The sequence below is a fragment of the Manacus candei genome, unplaced genomic scaffold (assembly GCF_025592945.1).
Source record: "Manacus candei isolate 608988 ecotype Guabito, Panama unplaced genomic scaffold, ASM2559294v1 h1tg000014l, whole genome shotgun sequence".
Taxonomy (NCBI): domain Eukaryota; kingdom Metazoa; phylum Chordata; class Aves; order Passeriformes; family Pipridae; genus Manacus; species Manacus candei.
The window spans coordinates 50733745-50756300 of NW_026138062.1; the positions used below are offsets into that span (position 1 = coordinate 50733745).

Here is a 22556-nt window from a genome sequence, read left to right on the forward strand (position 1 = left end):
CCTGGGAGATACAAATTCTGGGGAAACATACAATGTGTATATACATAATAACTGTAAAGTCTAAATCATACAGTCCTTTCAATCTCTGTACATATTTTTCCACTTCTGAAATCGTTCCCATTCTGATTCTTGGTCCTCGACAGTTTGATATCTTTAGCTAGTTAACTTTAGTGTTCTGTCTCTTCCAGGATAATGGCTACGTGCATATTCATACTCCCATAATTACATCCAATGACTGTGAAGGTGCTGGGGAACTCTTTCAAATTGAGGTAAGTTGGGTTGCATAAAGTTTGTGTGTTTTTTTGGTTTTTTGTTTGGTTTTTTTTGGTTGCAAATCAATTCTTGAGTTATTGAAGGTTAGAGGTAATGTTTATCTTTACAAATCCTTTCCTTTTATGTACTTCTGTGATTATTTTTTTTAATATAGCAATCCTTAGCTTCAACTGATAATTTAGACAGAGTTAAACAGATGCTTTTTTTATTTTATTGCTGTTTTGTGCCTTAATCAGTACCTTTTCTACTGATGAGGTTTTTCTATCCCTGGTGCTGTGAAAAAGTTTACAAAGAACAACACAAGGAGGTGGGACAAATTAGTAAACAGAATCATGTGCTCATAAGAGCCCAAGAAATGGAATGGGTCACTCAGGACAGACATACTACAGTCAAATACTTCTTAGCTTTGGAACAAAGAATATAATCCACCATGAGATAATCCTTAAAAAAAAGTCAGCAATACCTAAAACTCCTTTTCACCTGTGTATATACAGGTTCCTCCCTACAAGCTACTCCTGTTCCATGTCAGAATTCTCTCCCAGTGTTGTCAAGCCGCCCCATCCACCAAAGTATTCGCAATGTATCATTATATGAAGCATGCCACATTATGGATCAGAAACTTCGATGAAACTGAAACACAGCCATAACCACTAAGATCTTCCCCACAGATTTCTCATGATTCCTAACTCCCCACATCCATGAATCATAAGGAATTCCATCTGCCTTTTATACTTCTATGTTTGAAATTCATTCAGTCTCAAACAATAGCATCCATTGCCACTTAAGCTTATTGGCTCCAAGTTTGCTGGTGAATCATCTGTAAGCAAAAGAAAAATTGTTGAGGTAGCAGTTGCTTGCTGCAGGATTCTGTCTTCCACTCTCTGCACAGCCTCATGACAAAAAGCTTCTGTCTACTGGTTCTTCAGGATCTTAAGGTCTAACCTGTGCTACTGGTGATTCCCTTCCAGACCAGTACATGTGGCTCAGCTTTTTGCTTGCTGGGACAATAGAGTTGATTAGCTAAACTAAATTGTTCCTCTTTAATTGAGATCCCTTGATGCTACCAAAGGTTCATTCCAGGCTGTTGCATGCAAATTGAGATGTGAAAACAAGTGACACTTAATGATGAAAACATTATGCAGTTTGCAGCTGTACCGTGTATTATGTCTTTGGTACAAATTGTATCCACTTGAAAGCTGTAGAGGATGCAGGACTACAGTGTAGGTGTCTGGTAGTAACAGAAGCCCTGAAGCAAATGTTGAATGAGGTGCTAAATTGTAAGTCTGAAACTTGTATAAACTCGATCTTATCTAAATGCATGGTTCAAGGCAAATATTTTGCTCTCTCTCCAGTGGTATTGCTGAGGTGCAAATAATACTTGCAGTAATGTAGCTACAGCTGTGCTTGAAAGGTGTGGAACAAGTGCCAAGTCAGATCCCATTAAATGGCTTGTGCCACAAAGGAAGAGCTTCAGAAACCCACTTGCTACTGGGAAGAGGGAAATTCTCCCTGATTTCCTGTTTCTTCTTTGGGTACTGCTTCATTGTCTGTCCTGATTTAAGACTCAGTTTTGTTTCTGCCCAGCCCTGTGCAGAATTGGTTTTGGCTAGTAGAGATCCAAGACCACCTCCTATCCTGCTGGGACTACTTCACTCCACTGGAGCAGTGACACTGTTTTTTGACAGAGAAAACATGGGGAAGATTAAGATTGGACCATACATGTGAGGCTGTCAGACACAAAGAAAGGGTGACAGACATAATAATAAGGGTGTGGTATTTGCAGCAAAGCCCAGAATCTTTATATGCTTTTAACCAACTGTCTGCTGTATTTGGTCACTTTTTAAACTAGCCTTTAATTCACTGCTTGCACAGGCAAAGGGAGAAATTAAATTCCTGTTCCTCATATTTGAGCAGAAAATAAAAATGATGGTGATGGGAATCAACCTGCAAATTAGATTCTTCAATTCAAAAAATATTTAAATCCTGTTCCTTAAGTTTTAAGACCTATCTTCTAGTTGTGACCAGAACATAAATTGGCGTCCTTTTGCTCCTGAATCTGTAGTAGTTACAATACACCTGCTCGGGGTTGGGGTTTTTTCTGCCTTTTGAGGGTTTTTTTTTTTAGCTCCTTGGGGCAGTGTATAAAACTGATGATTTGATCAGTTTAGCTGACCTGCTGCAGGTGGAATAAGTTGAAAACTTTAGTTGAGTAGCCTTTAGGACCCAAGTAGAGGCTGCTTTTACACCCACTGTGAACCATTGCGTTCAAATAGCTGTCTTCTCTGATTGGCACAATCTTAGGCCTCTGAGTAATGTCTGATGGTTGCTCAGGCCTGTGCATTCTTTGGAAATGAAGGAAAGTGAAGAGAGTAGGAATGTGTTTTTACATGTGACTTGAAGAGATGGGGAAAAATGTATCTTGAGCTAGAAAGAAAAGGCTTTTTGAAATATGGTCTTTGATTTCTGGACCTCTTAATCCTGTAGGATTTGTGTTTGTTTATATGTTCAGCTTCCTCATTATCTTTGTTTGGTTTTGGGTATGATGATTAGTCTGTAGCTTTGGCTGGGAGGTTCTCATACTAAGACTTGGGAGGGGGGTGGAATCCATTCCCTCTCTACTTGGCAAATCAGTTCAACTAAATAATTTTTAAAATCAAGTACCATAATGGTGAAAAGAGGGCAGTAAGCAGAGGACATTTTAGAAAAATAAATATATCCCAAGATGATAACAACTGCAGAGAAATCTTCTGCAGCTGAGAGTTTCTACACATGAAAAATGTAGGTTTGAGGAGAAACTGTTAGGAGTGTGAAAACAGCTAGGCAGACCCTAACCCACATGGAGAACATCAGCAGCACCAGTTTGTGGATTTCTGCACTGTTGACAATGTCTGCCTTTGGTGAAAGCCTGTAGAGGAGAAAGCATCTTGTTTGTGCTGCCTTCTTTAAAGTAAGTTTATTGAAAACACTAGGAGAGCTTTGAATATTGAAAGCTGGGGTTTAGTATAATCCAGAGCAGGACAAGGTAATTCTTGAAATAGGGAAAACACAGATCAGTAGGGTGAGACAGCCCTTATTTTATTTTAATTTAATCTGAGAATAATTTCTCTGTACCAGCAGTTTCAGCACCTCAGCACAGATTCTTTTCTTGCTTTTTTCCTTTTTTTTTTCTTCCAAAGTCTGAAATTCTTAGCAGCTTTGTATGTTGCAAGAAACTTTACCTAGTCCCCTTCTGGGGCTGTGTCTGGGGAAATCTGCCTTTCTTTTGTCCTTGTGACCCATCTGCATGTCTGTTCCCTGCTATTTTCAGTAGCCTCCCACTCTGTCTACAGTGTTTAAGGCTCTCTGGGTCTCTTGCTCTCCCCTTTCCACTTTGCTCATTGGAAAATTTTCTTTGTATGGCCGTCCTCAGCTGCTGGGGAGAAGTTGGAGGCTTCTCTATGCTCTGTAAGAGTCTGTCTGGCCCAGGACACTCCAGCTGGTATGATGAGGGTCTTGACAGCCACTTTCCCTGTTGCCCAGCTTCAGCCTTTTAAGAGAACTCAGCATGTGATGCTTTACAAAGCACAAGAGCTGTGTTGGCATTCACAGCTCTTTAAAGTAGATCTCACATGTGGGTTTTGTTGCCTGTGGCCTTATTCCTTCCTGGGGACCTTGCTCTACGTGTAAGGAGTGCTTCACTCTACCTTTTGGCTTCAGCAGAGGTAATATATGCTCTGTATGAGGCTTGTCTCTTCCCGCACATGCCCGATTGCACCTGGTTAAGTCTGAACTGGATGATTGCACCTTGACTGAACCCAGAGTCTGGATCAGGCCATTTTGTTATCTGAAAGGATACTTAACTGTAAACCTGAAGAACCTTCCAGGTATAGTTCTTTAAACTGCGTCTGGAGATTGTATGATGTTTAGCTTTGGGTTTTTTTTTTCACAGGAGCGAGTGTCAAAGTTTCTAGATTCCTGAAGGTTCAAGGTCATGGCTGTGCCCACTGTGGCACTGGAAATGTTTGCCTGCTGCTGAAGATGCAGAAACTTATTCCTACCATCCCATTGGTACTACTAAAAGATAGCCTGGTCAGCACCAAAGAAGGCTGGCATCTGCTGGGGAGAATCACAGTTACATGCAACACCACTGGTGTCTGTCAGGTGTTTTCCCTTTTAGAAATGTGTCACAGTCTGTGAGGCAGCCAGTCCCTGGGAGACTGGGGCTTCAGAGACTGTGCTCAGCAGGGATCAGGGTAACCTGGAACTGAGCTGAGGGAGGGCTTGCTTTTTCATTTTCTAGCTTTCCCATTTTTTGCTCGTTTCTATCTGGTTAACTCTCTGCTTGTAATTCCAGAGGGAATTCTGTCTCAGGCTGGTTCTGTCTCAGCAAAACTAGCTGCTATTGCTCAGTGCAAGTCCAGCTGATCAGAATTAGGACTAGAATTGTAAGGAGGACTTCTTGGAAGTTAGGAATTGTCTAAGGGTTAGAGGTTGTCTAAAAAGGGAAATCCAATCATGTTTATAATGGAGTGTCACAGAGGGCAAACCTGGATTAAAGATGTGGTGCTGTAAAGCTTCAGCAGCGTGGTAGTGTAGGCCTGGGCTAGAGCTACAGCAGTGATTTCTCTGAGCTTTTAGAGTCTTCTCTTTATGCATTTGATCCCTTTATGCATTTGACTTGCACAGAGTGAAAGACAGAATCAAACCGTTTGTACTCTCCTGAAGCTAATTGCCTCAAGTAGAAGTTAATACAAGACTGACATCAAAGGGAATAATTTTAAATTATATCATTAGACATTTGAGGAGATGGAGAACAAAACAGGTACTAAATCCAGTTGTTCTTGTATTTAGAATGAGAATTAAAAGCCTTTGAAGTTGACGTCAAATACTAATATGCTTGTAGTGCATTTATTCTGAGACACCAAGGTGTTTCGTACAAGAATTCCCCCTCCCTCTTTCCCCATTGTAATTTGGGTAGTTTTTGACTAGGGAATGGAGAGAGCTTAAAAGCATACCCATAATTCCCCTCCTAATCTGTTATCAAGTCAGTATTTTGGGGTTAGGAAGAGGGAGAAGAGTCCATCTAGTTGAAATAAAGACACCACAAAAGTAGTTTTATTTTGCTAGTAATGGACATGAAAACCAATCTTACCCAGTGTTAGCAGTGAAGGCATAGTGTCACCTACTATTTATTATTTGTCTTGTTCCAGTGGCTGTGGTTGTATATAATAAAGAAGCCATCTTGATCTAAAAGGCTGAGCATGAATCTGAGGCACTTGTACTTGAAAACACTGACCTGTGCTTGAATGTGTAAAGTGGAGGAACCACCTCCAGTGAATTAGTTGATATTTGTACACGTGAAACATACAGCTGCTAATTATGGAATATCCCCTTGCTGAAGAAGTCCCTTCTGAACAAAAAGGGAGGCATTTAATTTTTCCTGCATAGCAAGTGGATTGACTTTTGCAGCTCACAACACTGAGTATTGAGTATTGTGTCTCAAAAGGAGGGAGAGAAAGTGGGCAGCTCTGGAGAGGCAAGGTGATCGAACGGTGATGGGAGAGTAAAATTTTATCTAAATATTGGTGTATTCACTCTTCACCTTCTGTCAGGAGCCATCCAGGTGCTGCTCACAATGCAGACATGCATTGTGGGATCTCTCAGTGGCCTCTAAAACTGGCTGCAGGTTTTCAGAAGTCCAGTTGAGCTGTAGACTGTCTCATTCCTTCTCCTGTCACTTACTGTGTGCCTATTTTCTCTGTGTCTCTCTGAGATTACATCTGATTTGGAGAATGAAAAATGACACAGAGTCGTTATAAATAAACCAAACCCCAGCTTCTGGAGACAGTTGTATCCAGTTTGTGGATTTGGGAGGAAGCATTGAGATTTCATGGCTGCTTTCTTCTGTTCTTTGCATGCTTCCAGTCTCTCGGTGTTTAGAAGTTGCATCCTACAGTATTAGGTAGGATTTTTCACTGGTGAAACAAGGCATATAGCTGAACTAAGCTTGCAGTAAGAGAAACTGGAGTGGTACATGACTGTTCTCTTTAGTCTTCTGACCGTGGTTCTGGGGCTGCAGTATGCGGATGTTTGTATGTTTATTAATATCCTTATTGTTTTTGAGCAAACACTCTGGGTTTATTTGATGAAAACAATAGGGACCTGCTTCTGCATCCTTGGGGTTGGTGTTTGGTTTTTTTTAGAACTGCAAAAGCCTCTGAAACAAAGGAAGCAGTCCTGGGGTTACAACCACAGATTGTCATATCTTCATTGATCTCTGTGGAACGAGGCAAGCTCGCTCATTTCTTTAGTGTGATGCTGTGAAGAGATAAAACTGCCTTGTGATCTGAGGTCTTTGGCAGTCACTGTTTTATCTTTGCAATGAGCAGCAGAGCTTTTTGAGAACAAAAGCAACACCTTCCAACTCATTGAGAAAAATGACAGGTTGTAGAATATCAAAGGCTGGCAAACAAGTCTGAGCCCAAGCACCTCCCTGTGACAGAGCAAGGTGGGGAGTGCGGTGGCTGGAGGCAGTGACATACTTAGCTGAGCTAGCATAACTCCTAAGAACTACACTTTAGAAAGTGGGTATTTCAAACTTATTTCAGAAGAAAGTCTTTGTTTGGAAGTAAATGTAGATCAGCCAAACCCCAGATTAGCTGTGAAGTTCCATTCTGTTTTTGTCCTGAACCTTTGGCTACTCAAAGCGTAGGGATGACATTGAAATATAGATGTTGAAACAAAATCTCATTTATCTTCATATTTCTTTGAAAGTCACAGAATTGTGACCTCTAGAGATCATCTAATCCATCTCACTGTGCTCAAACAGGGTCAGCTGGAGCAAGATGCCTAGGACACTGTGCTACTGAGTTTTTTATATCTCCCCAGATGGAGACTTCACAGCCTCTCCGGGCAACCTGTTCTAGTGCTTGATCACCCTCAATAAATAAAAAAGGTTATTCTTGATTTCAGATTAATTTTTGTGTGTCTTTTTTAAAATCTGTGCCCATTGCCTCTTGTCCTCTCAGTGAGGACAGCTGAGATGAGTCTGGTACATTCCCTTCTGTAAGTATTTATACAAATATATAAATTGAGCCTTCTCTTCTCCATGCTGGACAGCCCCAGCTTTCTCAGCCTCTCCTAATATGAAAGATGCTCCAGTCCATTAATCATTTTTGTGTCCTTTGCTGGACATATCACTCCAGTATGTCCATGTATTGTACAGGGGAAACAAAGGCTTTACCCAGTGATCTCGCTAAGTCACCAGTGCTGTGCAGAGGGGAGGGAACCCCTCCTTGACCTGCTGGCAGTGTTAACACAGCCCTGAAGCTGTGACTTTCCTTGCCATGAGACCTCCTTGCTGTCTTATGCCAGGGAAATGGTGAAGCACAGCCCTTTCGTGCAAGTGACATTTAAATTGCTCGACACTGAGATCTTCTAATTTTAATTTTGTGTCTGTAAATTAAAGAACAAAATACTTTTACTTAAATGGGACTCTTTTTTTGGGGAGTTTTTCATAATGAAACACTAAACTTGCTAAATTTTCCATTATCTGTAGATTTTTATCCTTTAAATATCTGATGGCCTGAAAAAATATTCAAAAGCTACAATGAAACAGTTTATTTTTCAGCGCCTCTATAATGTGTAAGCTGTGATGTTTCCAACTCTGTATTGTTTTAGTTCTGATTTTTTTTTGAAGACTGAATAACAAGTCCTAAGAGGATATTGCATTCCATTTTTTTTATTACTGTTTGCCTTTTTCCAATGGAAACAAATTCATTTGCCCATGAAAAGAAAGTAACACTGATTTTAAAAGTTTTTGCTAAAAGTCAGTGTGACTGACACAGAAAACACTTCTTCGCTTTCTCATCAGGCTTGTAATTGAATTTTGAAGGCAATGCTCTATGAAGCTTCAAACTCCAAATGATATTCTTCCCTTCCTCCTCCCTGTTAACCTTGGTAGGAAAGTGAAAATCAATGCTTTGAAAAAAAAGGGAAAATAAGCTGGGAGCTGAGCTTTTTATTTGAACACTAATAGTTTGACTTCTTGCTCATTTTTTGGCTTACAGACATCAAGTGAGGTAAGAGAACCTGCAGAAAAGACCCATTTCTTCAATGTGCCTGCCTTCCTGACGGTTTCTGGCCAACTCCATTTGGAAGTGATGGCAGGGTGAGCAAAATGACAAGTTTCTGTCTTGATCTCTGGGATTTTCCCAGTTGGTGGTTTTGCCCTGTTGGTATCCATTAGATATCTGTCGTGTATGTGCCAGAAATGAATTGAGTGACAGTGGCTGAATGATGGTGTGAGAGGCCAGCCCAGGCAGGGGAAAATTAAATGGCTTTTTAATTCTGAGCTATGAACCATTTTTAAATACTAGGAGTCTCTTTCTGCTTGCCATGCTTTGGGAACATTGGATGGAGATGTAATCTTCATGGGAATGACTGTAGGATTATTGCTAGTCACTGCTAGACACCTTAAGGGTCTTCTTGTTATTGCTTATGTCTGGCATGTCTCAGCAAGAAAATCTTTTTCATTTTAGCTATCACATCCTTTTCTGTTTTCTCCTTTTTCCCCCCCCAAGCTTCCTATTTATGTCTTCTTCAGTCTTTCTGTTGTGTTTCTTCCTTCTGTTGTCATTTCTTTTGTGTCATGGTTTTCACACTTGATACTTTATCATAAAATAAAATGAGAACAGTTTGGCTTGGAAGGGACTTTTAAAGATCGTCTGTTCCAAGCCCCCTGCAATGAGCGGGGTTGTCTTCAACTTGATCAGGTCGCTCAAAACTCCATCCAACCTGCCCTTAAATGTTTCCAGACATGGCATGTACCTCCTCCCTGGGTAACCTGTTCCAGTGCTTCACCACCTTCATCATAAAAAAACTCATACCTTAAATCTATTTTTTTTTCATTCTAGCTACTAAAGTGATCACAGTAAAATAACTAATACTGACTTTGATTAATAAATTACCCTTAAGCTTTTAATGTTTCACTAAGATTGTTAAGGGTGAAAGTGTCAGTCTGTCAGAGAGACAGTTCCCTTTGATTAAGAGGGTTGGTCTTCCTCTACACTGCATTTTCTCAATAAATTAACTACATGAGTACATTGAACAGCGGGAGTGAAATCAGCACAGTCCTTTATATGAAGGCACATTTTTCTGAGCACTTGCAGTGTGGGTTCTCCTCAGACATGATACTTCAGCCAAATCACTGCTTACCAGCTGAGTGGCTGATAAAGCCTATCAGAGATCAGATTTCAGTCAGGTAGCACTACAGTTGTTTGCCACGTGCCAAGGGGGTTCCTCATGCACTTATAGTTACTTCAAAATCACTTTTAAAGTGATTTGTTACTGTCCAGTGGAAATCTGAAGGTGGGAGGGATAAAATCTCAGCTTTAGAAAATGTGACCTTGAAAGATCTGCCTTTTCACATGGATGTTCTGTATTTCTAATAGTCTTAGTATTTGCTGTTCTTGCCTTGTATCCAGTGTTGAGAACTAATGGGGTTTATTATCTAATCACTGTTGCACAGTTTAATTGGCCGCTGGTAAATAGCTGAAGTGAAATTGCTCAAAGGGCAAGTTTTGCTTATAAATCAAAACGTATGAACTTCTTCAGAAAGCTCTTTTCTACTCGGCTTGTTCTTTCCGAGAGACGCTGTCTCTTCTCAGCCCACCTCAGTGTCTGTGATATGCTGAATACTCAAGCTAAAGGTTCTCAAAGGACAGGATTTTTCCTGTGCTCTGTCTGCTGTGACAAAAGCACAGGTCACTTGACAGCCAACGACTTATGTGTCATCTCAGACATTAGCTGGGGAAAGTTAATAATGAAGAGATTTATTTAACTGTAAGGGGGGGGGTGGAGTTTTTGTGTCCCTGGAAGAAGATGGGATGATGTGCATTTGTATCTGTTAGACTTAATTGACTGTCCTGCGCTGTGACCTATATTGAAAGATGTAATTCCACAAATCAAATAAGTCCAAAGAAAGAATATAGATTCTAATGATTAACTTGAAATACAATCTCACTCTCTGTTCCCTTTAAATAGTACACAACCTGCTCTGGGATGGAGCAGAAAGCTGAACTGGGCAGATGAAAGACGTGTGTGGTAAATATTTTTTCCACTGCTATCACTCAGATGCACCTTGTTCTCTAAGGATGGATAAATAAAAAATCAATGCTCTTCAGTATGCAGTACTTCATGTTCCTATTTTACAGTAGTGTGTTGTTCTTATGGGCATTTTAAATGGGTCCAGGGCCATCTAAATTTAGATAAGCTATCTTTATTCATAATGGGACATAACTGTTCTGGGAACCTGCTCCTTTTATTTTAGTTTTAATTTAAGTACACTGAGTGTTTGAGGCCTGCAGCTCAAGTGATATTAAATCCCTTCAGTCTTCAAAAATAGATGAAGCTCTTCTAGATGCAAAAGCACCATAGTGAATACATCATTAACTCTCTAGATGCTGTGAGACCCTCTAGAGCACAGAATTCTAGAATGGTTTGGGTTGGAAGGGACCTTAAATATCATCCAGTTCCAACTCCTCTGCCATGGGCAGGGATACTTTCACTAGTTCAGGTTTCTCAAAGCCCCATCCAATCTGGCCTTGAACACTTCCAGGAATGGGGAATCAACAACTTTTCTGGGCAACTTGTTGCAGTGCCTCACCACCCTCACAGTAAAGAATTTCTTCCCAATATCTAATTTAAACCTACCCTCTTTCAGTTTAAAGCCATTCCTCCTTGTTCCATCACTTCATGCTCTTGTCAAAAGTCCCTCTCCAGCTATCTTTTAGCCCCTTTAGGTACTGGAAGGGGCTCTGAGTTCTCCGCAGAGCCTTTTCTTCTCAGACTGAAGAACCCCAACTCTCTCAGCCTGTGTCCATTGCAGAGGTGCTCCAGCCCTCTGAGCATCTTTGTGGCTTACTTTGGATTCACTGCAACAGATCTATGTCCTCTTACATTGGGGGGGCCCAGTAGTGGATGCAGGTGGGGTCTCACGAGGGCAGAGTAGAGGGGCGAGATGCTGTGAAACTCTCAAGAAGCTGTGAAGGTTTTATCTCTGGTTGGGTTTTAGTCTGTGAATGGGACTCCTATGTGGTTAAAGAATGTAAATGCATGATAGTAACCAGAGCTGCTTGGCAAATGAAGGTGTGATGATGCTTTCAGAGTAGTAAAATGTGGGAGTCTTCTCCCCCAAAACAGAAATATTCTGATCTTCCCAATAAACAAAGCAGGCAAAACAGTAAAGATTTATCTGTTTTGGATTTGATTCCTTGAAATTCACCCTTTGCTTTAGCCAGGTTAAATTCGTCATGCCCAGAGAAGGGTCTATTCTTCAAAAATTCCTTTTGTCTTAAATAAAATGTTGACTTGTTGCAGTCTTAAGGCTCTCAAGATCACCTGGTCCCTGAGAATTTGTGGGAGGAGACCAAGATGGAAATGCTGGGGAGAGCCTTCCCCATCCAGTCTTGGCCCAAATCCTTTTGTGACTTTTTGTAGGACATTGGGAGCACAGAGACAGATCCTGCAGAAGTCTGTTAGAAACCAGAGGTGGAGCAGGGTAGGTATAAGAGGCAACTAGGAATTTGTCCATGGGGGCTGTATGTAGTAGGGAACAGAAGGTCAAGTAGGCAGTCATGTCTCTTCGAGATTAGCTTTTAGATTTACAGAGCTCATGAGCAACCTCCAAGCTGCGGTTGGAAAAGACTGGAAAGGGGAGGTATGGAAAAGACTGACCAAAGGTGTCTGGAATCACATTTTCCATGTCCTTGCAGACTACAGGGTGAGTGCCCATGCCTGCATGTTGTCCAGGGCTCAGGGCTCCATTTCACAGTGGGGCTTTTTGGGGTGTTATTCCTGATCACAGGAGAGAACACCGAGCCATTTATAGTTTGTGAGGGTTTTTTTTGAGGAAAGTGGGGAGAGAGATGTTCCTGCATTTATTGACTGTCTGCTGTGCTTGTTATTGAAGGCAAGGTCAGAGAAGTTCATCTCGTCTCTCAGTGTGACACGAACGGCCTAGTTGGCACAACTTCTCATTTCATTGTACTTCATCTTTGTGGTGACGGCATCTAGGTTGTCTGCTCAGGGTGTCTGAATCATTGTCAGCTGCTGTAAATCTATGGGCTTTTTAAGGTCTCCAGAAAAGTCTTTATTCAGTGATACAGCTCTCCGCTTTAGTCTCCTCAGTCGCGAATGAGTCAGTAACCAATGTGTGTGGTAAAACTCTGTAGGACTGTGTGTGTCCTGATATCTGGTTTTAAATGTCATTGGTTTGCTGTGAAGTCTGTGTGGTATTTCTTTGCCCCCCCCCCCGATCCTCCAGTGAGGATAAAGGCCCCTTAGGGGTCCTGAACTGGTCTGGAGGGTCTGTGACAGCTGAAGATGACTCAGAGGCATACTGGAGACAGCCAAAGCCAATTGTTGTCAAGAAGTACAGCTCACTGGCTGTAGTTATCTTTTTGTTCTTGTTTTGTTTCTCCTTTCACCCATCTGCACTTCCCACAAGCTGTACCTGCTCCTCTCCTTTCAGCCCCTCTTGCTAATGCTGTTTACATCAGTGTTTTTTCCTTGTGCAGCTTTTCATCCCAGGCACTGTCTGTTCTGCCTTTTGCATCATGAGCTTAAATAAAATTTCTTTTCCTAGAAGCTCTGGAAACTATCCTCTCCTTAAATTGCAGAATAAGTTATCTCCATGTTCCTTGCCCTCCCTAACTCTGTTTCTTTTCCCTTTTAAGGCCTTCACTAGGTTTCTGCTCTTTTGTTGATCTCACATTCTCTTGAAGTTCCCTGCGAATGGGAGGGGCAACCTAATAGCAACCTGTTAGGACCTGCAAGGAGATTATCAAGAAGACAAGCCCACTCTTTGCAATGATGAACAACAGGAGGACGAGAGACAATGGGGATAAACTGAAATGAGAAGTTCTGAGTGGATATAGGTGGGAAAAAAATCATGAAGAAATCTGTCAAGCATTGGAAAATATTGCTGAGAGAAACTCTGTACTGTTCATCAGAGACACAGCTAGATGGAGCTTTGAGCAGCTTGGTCTGGCCTTCTTGCTGACCCTGCTTTGGACAGCAGACTGGACCAATGACCTCCTGAGTTATTTTCTCCTTCTAAGTTTTTTCTTGGCTTCGTTCTCATTTTCATCTCCACCTATCTCGTGCATAAGAGCACCTTGATGATTTCTCTCTCTAGTTCAGTTTCAGTTCAACATCCCAGGAGCTGTATTTTTCTACTAACATAAAATCTCAGCCTTTCATGCTGACTTCTTCCTGTTAATGCCTAGCTATCAAACTTGGTTTAGTTGCGACATAATTAATCCCCCTCTCCTCAAGCAAATTCCCTTGATTTCTAAATCATCATGTATTTTGCTGCTGTTCTGCCAAATCCACATATTCTCTACAGTCCTGCAACTGGTTTTGCTGGTTGCAGAGAGGCTCTAAAAAAAAATCACAATCACTCAGACCATTTTTGCTGGGTCCCCTTGAGTTTGTGGAGAGCTGAACTCGGTGAATTTTCTTTTGATTACAAAAGGTACGTAAGTCCCACTGATTTCACTTGTAATACGTCAGTACTTTAGTGCATTTCAAAGCATGGAGGAGATGGAGAATGAAAGAGAGAGTGCTGTCATTTTCGTTTGGTGTTCAAGAAAACACTGCAGAGCTCAAAAGAGATGGGTTTGAGGCTGCCTTCCATAAAAGAGGCTTCATTTTCAGCAGTCTGGCAAACACAGTTTTAAAATTTGATTCCAAAATGACTTGCTAATGATGAAACAGATTGCATTGTCTTTAAGCAAATATTTGCTCTACATTGTACAATTTTAAACACTTCTGAATGCAGCTGCAGGAATGATGTCCAGTTGTATAACATTCCTGTTGCTAAGAAGCAACAAAAATAAGTGTAATTATTTATCTTGGATGTCTGAAAAAAATCTCTGACATTTCTTGCACAACATTTGTTTGAGTCTGACTCATAATGCAGACTCTTATAATTAGCGCACTAACTTCCATTAATTAGGCTGACACTTAATTGGATCTATAAAAAGCAACTGTGACATGTCTGGTTTTAATCAATTACCGCGTGCTTCAGTCTGGTTCATGACTGCTGCAATGATTGTTAATGACTTCGTATTACTGGGAGGCCAAATACATGAACTTTGTAGGTACAACAGTGAGTCTAGGGTTGCTTGGCTGGTTGGAGCTTTACAGTATGCATGGATATGCTGTTGGTCCTTTTTTCCCTCCACTTTTTTTGGAGGGGAAATAGGTAATTGACTTGCAAGAAGCACGGTGAGCATGTGCTGACAGTAGCAGCGGGTCAGCCATGTGCTGGGATCCACATATGGAGGGGCTGAATACAATCCCAGCAGTCTTGGACTATGTGTTCTTCTTTTTACCTGCTGGCTGTAAAAATGAAATGCAGGTAGCAACAGAAGAACAGGTTGTATACTCGTCTGGTGAAAGATGTCATCAGCTGAGATTTTTGGTCCTTCTCTGAATATCTTGTCATCCCTATTCCAAGCAGTAGTAGGTACTGTAGGATCTGTGTCAGAAGAGCCCAGCATCCACGTTTGTGTAGGGCCTTGCAGCTCAGCTTCATCCATGTGCCCAGACAGCACCAGGAGAGCTGCAAGGGCTTAAGAAGCTGTGGCTTTGTGAGTTACAATAGGGCTGTTATAACCCTCTGCCCGCATGTTCCCGTGCTGTAGTAGCCACATTCATGGTTACTTCTGCAAACTTGTTTTACTTTGGAACTGAGGCAAGCAAGAAGCTTTGGGTGGCCTCTCACTGCAGCTCAGCTGACCATCAGTGGCTCCTGGCTCTGTAGCAAACTCGATAGCTTACAAGAGCATGAACGTGCCTTGTGTCCAGGCTGCAGCTCCTGCTTCTTAGGGAGCCTCTATGCCCTGAGAAGTGGCTTTAGGATGAGATGTGAAATTAGACAACTTCATCCCTATTTGCTCCCACAGCTTTCCTTAAAATAGATGCACAAATCTATTAGCGTGTGCCCTAAAATTCTCCAATTTGCTGTCGTCGTGCTGTGGTAGAATAAGGCTAGATCTGTTTAATACAGATTTAAGAAAAATTTTTTGTGCAGTTGCTTACTTTGTTTAGTTACTGTAGAATTGTAGGCCTTGGAGATTTTAAATAGTTACGCCCAAACTTTGGAATGTGACCTAAACCGTGACTCCTTTTGTACAGTAATGCACCCACCAATGCATTTTCTTGTTGTGATTCTTTTTTGCAGAGTTCATAAAATCCATGTTCATCTGAAAAACAAAAATTAAAGAAAATATCTTTTTCATGGGTGTTAAAAAGCAGTTTTCAGAGAACATGGGGGTTTTCCACTTTGAAAGGAAAAAGATTTAACCCAATTGTTTCCCCCCCTGCCATGTCGGTAATGTATTTTTATGGCTTAGAGTAGGAGTCACAGGGATGATTAACTTTTGAAAAACGTCTTTTCTCGCTGTTTTATTTAAATCTTTGAAACATTTTATGTAACTCTTTGTAGAATATCTCTGTTAGGCTAGAGCATAGGAAATGGTTATTTGAATAAATGTTCAACTACTTTGGTGGCTTTCATCAACCCAGCTTGAGTTTTCATTGCTAATCAGTCTTTTTATTGACTTTAATTAGAAATAATAATATCAACACTAGGACAAAACAAGACTCCACTGAGAATAAAGTAAAACAGTGTTGCATAAGAGGGTGGAGGACCCAGGCTGATGTGGTCTTTGAGCCTGGAGCAGACAACTTGTATGTCTCTGAGTAACACTTATGTCCTTTGTCTCGATTTTCCCCTATTCTCCTGCCATCTGTAGGCTAACAATCCAGTGCCTAGCTCTGCTCTGGGGTTTAATAAACAAAATTCTGGGTGCTTTGCCAGATAATTAGGGTATATGGGTCATGTTGTTGTTAATTACTCAAGTGTGCCTGGATCATTTTCAAGCAGAGGTGGATTACCTAGGGAGGATTTTTGTCCCATCTTCTGTATTTTGCTACTGGAACTGGTGCAGAGGCTATGGCAAGGGGAGAGGTGGTCCTGGAGTGTGGCAGAAGAGTGCTGTGCACATGCAGCCTCTCAGGCATTGTGGGTCCCTGCTCTTTGGAGATTGCAGCGAGGGAAACTGCTGCATTGCTTCAGTCTGACTGGTTGGGGGGGAAGTTGGCACTTCCCAGTCTCTGTCTGGGAACTTAGACAGCTTTTTTTTTTTTTTAATTTATGTATCTATTTTTGGATGCTTACAAAAGGAAGTACAGTCCCATCTTGTCGCAGCATGAGTTGAAACCTTAGCACTCAGCACACCAGCTCTGCTGCCCAGGCCTAATTCTCACATACTGCTACAAAAGCCCTTGTCAAAATGCAACTTTTCTCACCTGCATTTCCCCAGACGGCAGACAGAAATGGCATGTCCTATGAGGAGTTTTTAAAACTTCTTTTTCAGTCCCTTCTGCTACCTTTTCAACAGAAACAAATTCACTTTCATTGGGCAGAATCCAAACCACCAAACAATAGAAAAGGGAGTATTATTTTTCCATTGAGGTTAAAAAACAGGTATTTCTGTCCAACTCTGATGGTTTGGGGTTTATTTTAACACAGTCTACCCAGCTCTAGGTAGATATTCTGTACAATATTCTGCCTCTTCTCCAAACTGGTGGGCACCTGTACCTCTCTAGCATCATTAGGAGCTCTGGGTTTCCAGCTCCTCCAAAAACTAGACCCTGGAGACATTGGATTGGTGTGTTTGAATGGCTGTCTGTGTGTGGTTTTTTGCAGTGGGCCGTAACATCTTTCAACATATAAATTTCAGCATCCCTGAACAATCCCAGTCGTGCTTGAGTCAAGCACTGCAGCCAACTAGTGTCTCCTGGCAGCTGAGCAAAGTCATCTGCTTATTTCAACAGAGGAGGCAGGTCCTCCATGCTCAGAATTAATATGGTCATGCTGGAACAGAGTGGAATTAAATCAGATGGCTCACTTTATTAACTTCTTCCCTTCCTAAGGGAAAGGACAGTGGGTTGACAAAGCTAAACTCCTTGGCTTTAGGGTCACCTTGCTGTTCTTTCCTCCTCCGCTGACATCATCTGTTGTTTTGTCCTTGGGTTAGAATTATTTCTAGATTTTCTTGCAACCTGGATTTTAGCGTGTGTATGGCCGGGAGAGGTTGGTGGATCATGGTGTAGGGGAATATACAAGGGTCACATGCTGTGTTCATTTAGCATGGCCAGAGATAGGATTTTGCACGAGTCACTGTTCAACTTAACTCTTCACTGCAGACCTTGTCAGAGTAATCACTATTATTTGTGTATATGCAGACACCTGTAGTATTTTGGGGTAACAGCAAGGGCACCACTCTCACCCCAAGTGAATTGTTCCCCCCTGCCATGCTGGTAATGTATTTTTATGGCTTACTCTAGGAGTCACTGTGATGATTAAGTTTTGAAAAACATCTTTGCTCCCTGTGTGTACTGGTGTGGTTTAGTGCTTAGCCCTGAGTCACAGCAACCAGCTTCTGCCTCCAGCTGTGTCACTGCTGTGGTGTTGTGACCTCGGCATGAGCTGTAAGCTGACTGTGCAGGGATTGCATCTTCTTGATTAATTGCCTTGTTCAGAGTTATATCCCCTTGGTTCGACAGCACAAATAAGTCTTTATTACCTCGGTAGCAGTGTGGAGTCCTGGCTCAGAAAAGGAGCACAATCCATTCCTGGCTTGGGAACCGTCGGCACAATTAATTCTATTTGGATTGCAGCATAAAAATTGCCAGTAAGGCAGAGACAGTGAGGCCTACAAACATTGCAGGAGTTTAATTAAAAGAACGATTTGAAGCAGCTTTGGGCACGGATACTTATTACTTCTCTATTGGTTTCTATCACTGCCTCTATAATGAATTGTCAGCGAACTCAAATGAAATGAGCTTTCATTGTGCGTGGCAGAAAGCTCCCAAAGGGAGAGAGGTGGCTACTTCAGAAGACTGTTTCAAGTAGCATGTGAAGTAAAGGTGGAAAGGGGAAGTTTCTCCCTTCCTGGGTGTCCATAGGGTGGAGAACACAAGAGCAGTCTGTGCAAAAATGAGCCTCCACCGAGTGACCGTCCGTGTGAAGGACGGCTGTGCTCCAACAATGCTGCCAGGTGCTGCTTCAGTGTCCAAAGGCACTCCTGTGAGCCTGTAGCTGGAAAGTGGCTGAGCCCTTTGCTGGGCTGGGATGAGCAAGCTCAGGGTTTTGCAGGACGGGCCCTGGCTTTTGCCACATTTCAGTGTATTAGAGGGAGTGCCATGGGTATTCTCTTGGCCTCCACATTAAGCTCTCAAATTTTCCCAGAGAACTGGACAGAGCGAAATACAGTTACAGAAAGGGAGCAATTAATTAAGCGGCTCTATGCCTTCTTCTGGTGTCAACCCCGGCAGCGCCTGTGAGCTGCATCAATGCACTTGAGCTTGCTGTCCAGAGCTCTGATCTGGGTAAAGCTGACTGCAAAGGGACTCTTTTCAAAGCTTCTCTTGTATTCTTTGGTAGCACATACAAGGACAGTGTTACTGCTCTGCTGTAATGGCTAAGAGAAAAGGCTCAACAGATTATTAGGCTTTTTTTTCTTCTCCTGCGTGCTTTTGTTGGAGATGAGGAATTAGCACTACTGATTTTTTTTTTAAAGACTCTTTGGTGCCCACAACCCTAACTGACCTAGGAACTTTTGGAGACCTAGCCAGAATTTTTAAGTTATTTTTAAATGCTGGAAGTCTTGCAGAGGTCTGGGAATGTTAAATGATTAATTATTTGCATCGTAGAGCATAGGACTTGCAGCCCTGGACTGAGGCTCCATTGTGCTAGGTGCTGAATGCACACAGAACAAAATTACTGGTTTTGCCCTCAGTACCATGAAATTGGAGCGGAGTCAGCTCCCATCCCTCTTTTCTAACATATTTATACGTTCTCAGTGAGATACAGCAGTGTATCAAATCACAGATATGTTTTTTATAGCAGATGAAGTACAAATAAAGGCTGGATTTGTGTAGCGAGCATTTGCGTAGTATCTTGAATGGCAGAGCACAGTAAGCAGCATATAAATGCCTGGATGGAAATAATTGTTCACGCATGGAGTTGATAACAGGGACTATATATTTTTAGCTGTGTTCCTCTGTTATGTCCAGGCCTCTGGTCAGTGCTACGTTGTTGTTACCAGATGACTTGCATTTACTGCGCTCCTTTGATCGTTTTGCCAGCATGTCATCTGGCTGGTTTCCCTTTGCCAGGGTCCCAGGATTGTGGTGAAGTTCTCACAGTTACTTGTATCTGTCTTTTTCCTTTACAATTAGCCTGGGAAATGAATGATTCCTCCCCTTCCTGCGCGTTTTTTTTATGGGGGGGGGGAGCTGAGTTTTGTTTTTTCCCTTCTTCCAAGGGGCAGGCAGGCAAACTCAACCCCACACCAGTGATGTGAGGTTCTACAGGCTATCACAAAACCCTTACCCTTACTGTTGTTGAGCACTCTGGAATAGTCCATAGAGTTGCAGTGCTAATGGTTCATTTTGTAAACATAGGTGGTTCTCAGTTTACAGGTTAGAGAAAATTCATTCCAACAGGGTGCCTAGAGCTGAGAAAAGACAGAAGTTGGTTCCTGTGGGAACAGGGACAGTTGTTCTGCACTTCCCCTCCCCAGAAACTCTGTCTCAGGCATAGAGAGGCTTTATTCTTGCAGTACAAAACTGATCTGTGACTGTGAAGTATTTGACCATAGTTGACATCTTGGAGCAATATGAGGGGTAATTTTTATTTTTGATTGCTTTTAGGTATCATGCAGTTGGCAACCCCCTTGGAAAATAAGTAAGTAGTCATCATGTTTGGGCTGCTGTTCAGAAGGAAATAAGTACAGTTCAAAGTACTCTTAGTAGTCTGCATTGCTGGAGACTGTCATCTGTCATGGTAACCTACAGTGACCGAATGTCAGTGCCTGTGCCTGGACAGCCACAGAGAAGAGTGTCTCTTGCTGAAGCCAGCCTGTTGCTCTGTGGGACAGAATCTCCTGCTAACCAGCTAGTGTCACACTTTAGTTTTAAGTGTTACTTGGAGGACTTCATGTCAGTGAGAGATTAAAAACGTGCACATCAAACTGAGCAGACCTGAATGGGTACTTCAGCAATTGCAGGCATTTCAAAATATTTTTGTCTTGTGTCTGATCCTGGCTCAACCACAAACTGAACTTGTGACTAAATTCATGTATTTAGGGAAAATTCTGTCTTTAACTGAAGAGCCTAAAATTGAAATATTTTAGCAAAAACCTGAAACGTCAGGACAGATAGAACAAGAACCTGCATCTCCTGTTTTCCACGGCAGGCCAGACTCCACAACCTGCCAAGCAAAAGTTTTTGACCAGTTCTGCCTTAAACACAAAACAATTTTGACAGCATGACTCATTCTTTCATATTTGTTGTTTGTACTGCTATAGCAGTTGAGGCTCTTAAGCTTTGGATCCAAGACCTTGTTGTGCCAGGTGCAGTAGGAGCAGGGGAAAAAAACAAACCAAAATGGCCTTGTTGAGGAAGAACATGTGTTTCTGTATAACCCAAGACAACAGCTGCCTACAGATGAGGGATCACAAGGAACCTATGATATAATACTGACTGGTGCATTGAGTAACAGTCTTGATACATCAATTATCTAAACATTGATGAGGTTTTATAGGCACTATAGTAAAGGGCAGTTTGAAAGAGGATGGATGATCGAGAGACAGCAGAAGTTTCACAGTAACATCGTAGCAAGCAAGAAAGGCAGCAGAGCGAAGAGGCATGTTGAAAATGATGCTTGAGGAAAGATGTTTGCTGCAAAATCTGGTTAAAGTCATAGATGCTGTGGTCATGTATGAGAGAGTGCAGGTACAGGGGCAAAGTAGAGACAGAAAATGTGTTTTTTGGAGGGGGGAAAGCAGAGCCATGGGGAAGAAAAACCTGCAGGCAGGCTGCATATTGAGTCTTGACCTGAAACTTTCTTCTGGTGTGTTTACTACTAGCAACTCAAGGAAAAAGAAAGTGCTCTTTCTTTGGATCATAACCTTTAACCAACATGTGACATGAGGAAACAGATGAGTGAAGCAGAATGTGTGTGTTCCTTTATTTGCAGCGCAGATGTCTCCATAAGGGGCAAAGGAAAAATGCTGCTTTTTGTAGTGTTGTTTATTTAAACTTCAGTTTAACAAAATTAGCCTGTTCAGAAACTTCAGTGAACATCCTCTTTAAATTGAAAGCTTGCAGAGCAAGATGCAAGTCAAATGCCAACCCCAGCTATTAGCACGCATCCTTTCATGAGCATCAAACTGTGCTTAATCTCTACTGCTGAGGTTCTTTTTCTCTTACATGCTGCCTACAGCTGAAAATAACATCAAGTTAAAGATGTACTAAAGATAGCAGCTGCCCAGTTCATGGTTTTTCTGAAGCAGCTCACTCTCTTCCCCAATCATGGTTTGCTTCCCATGCAGCAAGAGGGGAAACACTGCTGTCATGGCATCTGCTTGGGAAGCTCTTGCTGGCTTGAGGATGTCCAGGAGCCCAAGTGTTCATAGCCCGTGGTGTAAAAGGTATTGCTTGTAGTGCAGCTTCCCACATAAAACTAAAACTTTTAAGGGTGTGTTGGTGTTGGATAGGAAGGTTTCTTACAAGGGAAGTAGAAACACAGCATGACATGACTGCGGAACAAGAGAGGATGTGTTTAAATAGACTCTCCAGAAGGTGGCTGGAGAATTGCATTGGTTGCTCTAGCACCAAGTGATATCCCAGATGTGTTCTCTGCAGTAGGGACCCTTTAGCTGAACCATTTTTAGGTGTGTGGACGATGCCCAGTTGATTATCTCGAAGGCTCTTTCAGCAATAAACTTCGGTCTTGCCACTAGAGGGGGACTGCAAGCCGTACACCGTGTATCCATCCTGCTGGGCTTCACCAGCCACCCCTTCGTGTTTGCACTAGCCCAGCAACTCCAGCTGCAGGGCACTTTCTGCTCTGTTGTGCTCTGGGGTCTCACAGCACCCGTGAAGGTCAGACATTGCAGCTAAAGAAACAAGAAAGGATGCAATCAAGGAGAACCTGGCTGGTGTGATGACTGGGTGCTTCTCTAGTTATCTGGCTCCGCAGAATGTTGTTTTTTCTTCCCTCACAGTTGCAAAAAGTGTCCTGAGCACAACTTGTGTACAGTGAAAGCTGAATACTGTGTGTGCAACCTCCCTGAGTCATGAAGAGGTGTGAATAAGTCCTCTCCGTGTCTGGATAAAGGAACATAACAGTGGCATATTCAGCAGTGCCATTAAATGGGTCA

The 22556-nt window shown here is 42.1% G+C and overlaps 1 protein-coding gene across 4 annotated transcripts in view; it reads left to right on the top strand.

Moving 5' to 3' along the window:
* NARS2 (asparaginyl-tRNA synthetase 2, mitochondrial) overlaps positions 1–22556 on the top strand; it is a 51404-nt gene that overhangs the window by 7935 nt on the left and 20913 nt on the right. For all 4 annotated transcript variants that reach the window (XM_051778613.1, XM_051778614.1, XM_051778615.1 and 1 more), the window contains exons 5-6: positions 189–269; positions 8322–8422. In XM_051778613.1, coding sequence (XP_051634573.1) covers positions 189–269; positions 8322–8422 — 182 coding nt within the window. The remainder of the gene's footprint in view (positions 1–188; positions 270–8321; positions 8423–22556) is intronic.